This window comes from Mizuhopecten yessoensis, unplaced genomic scaffold (genome assembly GCF_002113885.1).
Source record: "Mizuhopecten yessoensis strain PY_sf001 unplaced genomic scaffold, ASM211388v2 scaffold10797, whole genome shotgun sequence".
In the NCBI taxonomy this organism is placed as follows: Eukaryota; Metazoa; Mollusca; class Bivalvia; order Pectinida; family Pectinidae; genus Mizuhopecten; species Mizuhopecten yessoensis.
Window position 1 is genome coordinate 1,406,251 of NW_018408726.1, and position 6,740 is coordinate 1,412,990.

Genomic DNA, 6,740 nt, shown 5'->3' on the forward strand with positions numbered 1-6,740 from the left:
GGGGGGAGGGACCATACCTGCCTTCGGCAGCACACTTCATCATTGGGCTTACACATTGAAAACCCGTTTGTTACGCCCCTGGATCTAGGACATCTGGTATGTTAATAATCATTAAAGCCCGTCTTAAAATATTAACATATGTAATTTGTAATCAGACAATAGGAAAAGCAAATAATTATTAGCCCTCATTATAAAGATAGGAACGGTTAAGTATTAAGAATATTTGAATAGAGAAAAACCTAAATGATGTAAACCCAATTCCAGACATCTTTCCCGACAGTGTTAGTTAAACTACACTAATAGTATCTATACAAAATATACGGTCTATCGGCCCTAGATCTAGAACAACTGCGTCCGTCCCCGATGCGACGTTGAAAATTATGATACTCCAATATATACACTTACCTCTTAAAGGACCAAAACAATAAGTCACAGAAGGTCTTATGCATAATCATCCCTATCTGACTAGTTATTCGGCACAATTATATTAACGACGGGTACTTAAGTTATAGTTGGTAATATGGGCTTGGCCAAGTCTGCATACAAGATAAATCCATCATCGTTAATGGATTCAGGAACCATAACTCTGTCGGGCCACACCCGATGCACTCAGTATAAAGAGGTAAATAATTAATTGTATTTACGTCGGTTGATTTGTTTCTCTAGTAGAGCATGATTCATCTTTAAGTATACAAACATGACACGGTAACGTAAGTTATATACAACACCATGACAACAAATGTAAAATAATTATCTGGAAAACATTTTTTTTTAAGTAAAAATTACAGAAACTAGAACAACATGTGTAGAAGAAATGGTCATATATTTTTGGTGACAGAGTGTATGTAGAGTTTGATGCTTTATATGAAGAAATTTAAGGAAAAATAGGACTCCTATCCAGGCCAGCCAATCACATGCGAGCGTTACTGCGGATGAGCGTGAAAGAGTTAACATTCATAGTTGATGTATAAATACATCCCGCCTAAGGAAAAGATTGCGTAGACCATTGTACCCGCGTGAACGGTTGTTTATTTCGTAGCACCAACGTCAACATCATGAGAGAAATAGTACATTTACAAGCTGGGCAGTGTGGGAACCAAATCGGTGCCAAGGTGAGGACAATTCGCTTTCAGCTTGCATCTTAATTTTGTGTATACATATATTATTATAATGTTGAAAAAGAAAATGACGGTTTGCTAAACGTGGAATCACAGGACCGAGAAAATGGGGGAATTTGAATAATCTCGTTTTCCTGTCCGGTGCAACGAAATGATTGCCTACATAGTTAGCTTTGTATGAAGCAGCATATACAATATACATGTGTGTTGATGATCATGTGTGGAGCATTAGACGGCAATTTGGAGAGTTAGTATCTGTCTCTAAGTGGAATTACATGTTATGCACCTGGATATATATATATATATATATATATATATACATATATGAGTACAACGGCATGAACGTTACTGAATGCTATTTTTTAATACACACTATGTTAATGTATAATGTATATCATGTCAATTTTCACCCTTTGCTATATATTAGCATGTATGTATAATAAATACACTTGTATAGATTACAGGTAGTGTTTAAACATTCGGTGTAGAAACACATCGTTCATAAATATGTGTCAAACCTCTGAATTTTATATTGAAAAAAACATAATATAAATAAGAGCCGAGCCTTGTGATATAATTAAATTGTGCAATTGATTGTCTAACTTAAATGTGACGTTGCCGTGTATTTTTCTGTAATGTAAAAATCGTCTGCTATGCTATTTATATTAACTCGTTACTACTGGGCCTTATACTATTACATTATGTTATTGTTATTTTATATACTTGTGTTTGTGGCAAAAATAGCTCTGAATGGCTAATGTTCCATGTTGATGTGTATGCGACTCGAAATAAAGCTTCTTGTATTTGGATTGTCGTATTTGAAATTTTTCGTTCTCCCGTGGGCGCCTCAAATTCGGGTCATACGATAACTTCCATAGAACTTCCTGTGGTAGAGCATATTTCGTCTGCAACTTATTGAATTTTAAACTTCCTTATCTCGTTATAACACTCGACAGTAGTTATGTGAATTCACGTTTTAAATATTTAATGAGATTTCGTTGTTTGATTTACTGTATACATTTAATTAAAAGGCACTACTTTTTCAAAAGCTTTCATCTGAGTCTGAGCCGGTGAAAGTTTTGATTCGTGAGATCGAGCGAGGTTACGCGCCTTTATACGTTACACTTGTGTACATGTGTCAGTGTATGAATGAATGTGTGCAGTCATCTGCTCGGGGCATCCTTTGTCAGAGAACCCGGGAAATAAATCGATTCTACAAGCACATTACTGATGATAACTCAGGGCCATTGTATGCTTGTAGGAAATTGTCTGCTTTGAAATAAACGATGCTTGCTGGTATTTATATATAAATATTCATATTATTTAAAACATTTTTTTTGTGAAAAACAAGTAGGCCTATACTACTGAAAACAACAGAATAGAGATAAAAAAAAAAAGTTAGATTTTGTTATAATAGTTGATACATCTGACATCGTGATATTCATAATGATTGTTCTGTCCTCCATCAATGAATGTATTAATGGATAGCTGTGAGGGAGTGCAACATTTACAATGCTATAAACCCCTACCTTTGTGACCCCATATTTAAAAGCCACACATGCCAGGTGTGGCGCATCGGATCTAGGTCACTCACGAATAATTTGAATCGCCCAGAGGTTGTGGGCATTGGAGGGGGGGGGGGGTAGTTAAGCTGAGCAGAAGTAGAGCTGCCTTTTCAATACAGCCAGCTTTTAGTCGGTCAATTTCAACAAGGATATATTTGTAAAATAAAACCAATATGCCAGGATGAAGATAAAATCCATGATATGGAGTATACCTGGCTATATGCTGGTACGCAGGTGACTCCCCCAAAACAAAAACACTGCTGGTAGCACCCCTTGTTCCTTTACCCCCTTACCAATCCCCAATCCCTGCCCTCGACCCGCTCAAGAATGAATCTTGTCTGAACAAGGGCTACTACGCCCCTGATAACTTTCTTATGTAGTAGCTAGAACTCCGTTTATGACTAGATTGGTTTTTTTTTTATACTGCAGCGCTTCAAATTAAATTGTGCATTTAAATTTCAGTTCTGGGAAGTTATTTCCGATGAACACGGAATTGACCCCACCGGTACATACCACGGAGATTCTGACCTTCAGTTGGAGAGGATCAATGTGTACTACAATGAGGCCACAGGTAATTATAATTTTGTTTAAACGCGTACTTGATAACCTTCATTGATTTTGTTTTTTCACATGAATAATAAACACCCCTCCCAAAGCTGTAGTGATTAAGATTTAAAGCGTCATCATACACGGTCACTGATCTGTATATTGTAGTACGTACATTTAAAAATGGAAATAATAAATACTAATTAGTGTATCTATAATAACATGGTAAAAACAAAAGATGTACAATGTCCTATGAAGCAGATTATATGCTAACGAATCTCTGGACTTTTTGATGATAATATAGTTCTTAAATTTACTGACCCCTATGATTAGAACTGCAACATGCATATAATTAATTTAATTCATTGTTTTATTGCTCATTTTTAGTTACATAGTAACTTGAAGGCAAATAACAAAACAACAAAAATATAAAGAAATTTCAAAATTTTGAACAATATATATATTACTTGACAAACAGTTCAACCTTTAATGCCTTATAAGGATGTCGGTATATGTTTGTATAGTTACACCTTCCTGTTCATAAATTATTCTGTATGACGTCATCACTCAATCGCATCATCGACCTAAGGGAGGGTATGATTCTGTATGACGTCATCACTCAATCGCATCATTGACCTAAGGGAGGGTATGATTCTGTATGACGTCATCACTCAATCGCATCATTGACTTAAGGGAGGCTGGTTAACTGATATATATATATTACAGTATGTGTTGGGGGGCCTCCTGATACATTTTATTCCTGTCTAGATTATTGGCAAAGAAATACCAAAGGAGTCGTAGTCGTGCAGATTTGAAAACATGCCACATAGACCATGTGAGTTAGATCAATACCAGTGTAGCGCTATATTTTTTGGCTGGAACCCAATCAGCGATGCCTATTGATTTTTATAACCGCCCAGTTTTCCTACCACTCCCCCAAAAGCTGCTTTATATATCCGTTATATCAACGTCCTACTTCCCAAGCTGCTTCGATACAGCTTAATCTTATGAATGGCAATTCCAAAAAAAGGGTGTGGTTTTAAAATTCATTATAATGAAGATTTTTGACAAAACCGAACGTTATTGTCCGTTTTTTTATCAATAATGGACTTTCGTTGAGGTGGATATGTGATTATGTGAATCTGAAAAGGATATATTAACCGGGACGAAGTCTTGATTAATATAACTTTTCAGGTTCATATAACACGTATTCACCAACAGAAAAATCTTTAATTGTTATATTAGATATGAATTATGGTTTTGCTGGCACTTCGTATTCCGGCTCTGGGTGGGTTTTTTTACATATATTTTCCTTATTGGCGAATATTGCCAGTAATCGGCATAAAAACTCATTGTTTAAAGTATCATTGATCTTTTGTTGGCATATATATCTAACTGAAAATACAAGGAGACTATGCTTGCACATAGAAATATAATGATAAATATAAAGATATTTACAAAATAAATCACACTCTATGTTTTTATTTCAGGAGGCAAATATGTTCCTCGAGCTGTCTTGGTTGACTTGGAGCCCGGACCCATGGACTCTGTCAGATCTGGTCCTTTTGGACAAATCTTCAGACCCGACAACTTTGTGTTCGGACAAAGTGGAGCCGGAAACAACTGGGCTAAGGGACATTACACAGAAGGTGCTGAACTTGTAGACTCCGTTCTTGATGTTGTCCGAAAAGAGGCAGAAAGTTGTGACTGTCTACAGGGATTCCAACTTACACATTCTCTTGGTGGTGGTACCGGCTCTGGAATGGGAACACTCCTTATCTCAAAAGTCCGCGAAGAATACCCCGACAGGATCATGGTCACATTCTCCGTTGTACCTTCACCAAAAGTAAGAACAAAATACAATATACTTGCTGTCTGATAAGGCAAATAAGGACTTGGAGGTTAGCTACTTATTCCAGGAAGATCCTTTGATTCAGTGTTTCATTTTCTACTAGAGCTGTCAGAAATTATAGGTTAGGTGCTTATGGTAGGATGATTGTAAGGCTGAGGTTTGCATTTTCTACCATTAATGAAATACAAATTGGCTTACTTGGTTTGCTATATCACCCTATTTTTGAAGCATACTCCACAGTTTTCAACTTTTTTTAAACAAAATTGGCAAAATATCACACTTCTGGCATTAAGAATCAATAATAGTATTACATGTATATAGAATAACCTGATCTGTAACAGTTTACACTCATTTCGTCATAGAGAAGTCATTGTTGATCTTTTGCCGCACGGTTTCTTGGGCTAGGTATTTAAGTAGACAACCATATAAATATTTGTTTTATATATTTGCAGTTGTCCTTGTATTATAAAAGTATAGTCTTTGTTTTATTGACACTTAACACAACTGATTGTATCTTTATTACAGGTATCGGATACTGTGGTCGAGCCATACAACGCCACTCTCTCCGTCCACCAGCTTGTTGAGAACACCGATGAAACCTTTTGTATTGACAATGAGGCTCTGTACGATATCTGTTTCCGTACCCTCAAGCTGACCACACCCACATATGGTGACTTAAACCATCTCGTCTCCGCCACCATGTCCGGAGTCACCACCTGTCTCCGATTCCCCGGACAGTTGAATGCCGATCTCCGTAAATTGGCTGTCAACATGGTGCCCTTCCCTCGACTCCATTTCTTCATGCCTGGTTTCGCTCCTCTCACATCTCGTGGTAGCCAGCAGTACAGGGCTCTTACCGTCCCAGAGCTGACCCAGCAGATGTTCGACTCTAAGAACATGATGGCTGCTTGTGATCCTCGTCACGGACGTTATCTTACCGTTGCTGCAATCTTCCGGGGACGCATGTCCATGAAAGAAGTCGACGAACAGATGCTGAATGTACAAAACAAGAACAGTAGCTACTTTGTTGAATGGATCCCCAACAACGTCAAGACTGCCGTCTGTGATATCCCACCACGTGGTCTCAAAATGTCTGCTACCTTCATCGGTAACAGCACCGCCATCCAGGAACTCTTTAAGCGTATCTCTGAGCAGTTCACTGCTATGTTCCGTCGTAAGGCTTTCTTGCATTGGTACACTGGTGAGGGTATGGACGAGATGGAGTTCACAGAGGCCGAGTCCAACATGAACGACTTGGTGTCTGAGTACCAACAGTACCAGGATGCCACAGCAGAGGAGGAGGGAGAGTTTGACGAGGAAGAGGGGGAACAGGACATGTAATAAGTCCAATTGACCATCATGAAACAATTGATCATCTTTGTACAAACTGACCAAAACATTCTAATATTCAGAGATAAAGAAAAAATGAATAATTCCATCATCATTTTTTATATCTAATTTCATGACATGAGTAATAATTTCGATTCCAAATTTGAAATGTTTGGATAAATTGGACATGCAGGTACTACGTCTTTGTTGAACACTTTGTACCTGTCCTGCAGGTACTCATTACCATGGTGAAATACAATAAAAAGGTGGTGCCTTTGATATTATGTATTACTTTATAACTCCAATACAGTCTGCAAATGGCTATGCACT

The 6,740-nt window shown here is 37.6% G+C and overlaps 1 protein-coding gene across 2 annotated transcripts in view; it reads left to right on the forward strand.

Annotated features, from left to right (window-relative positions):
* LOC110462461 (tubulin beta-4B chain-like) overlaps positions 1 to 6,689 on the forward strand; it is a 30,263-nt gene extending 23,574 nt beyond the window's left edge. Inside the window, exons 1-4 of one of the 2 annotated variants that reach the window (XM_021516414.1) lie at positions 948 to 1,112; positions 3,146 to 3,254; positions 4,720 to 5,075; positions 5,607 to 6,689. In XM_021516414.1, the coding sequence (XP_021372089.1) occupies positions 1,056 to 1,112; positions 3,146 to 3,254; positions 4,720 to 5,075; positions 5,607 to 6,422 (1,338 nt within the window). In that variant the 5' untranslated portion in view covers positions 948 to 1,055 and the 3' untranslated portion in view covers positions 6,423 to 6,689. Of the gene's footprint in view, positions 1 to 947; positions 1,113 to 3,145; positions 3,255 to 4,719; positions 5,076 to 5,606 lie in introns of those variants that run through there. The other variant, XM_021516415.1, reaches the window with a different exon arrangement.
* The last annotated feature ends 51 nt before the right edge of the window (positions 6,690 to 6,740 follow it).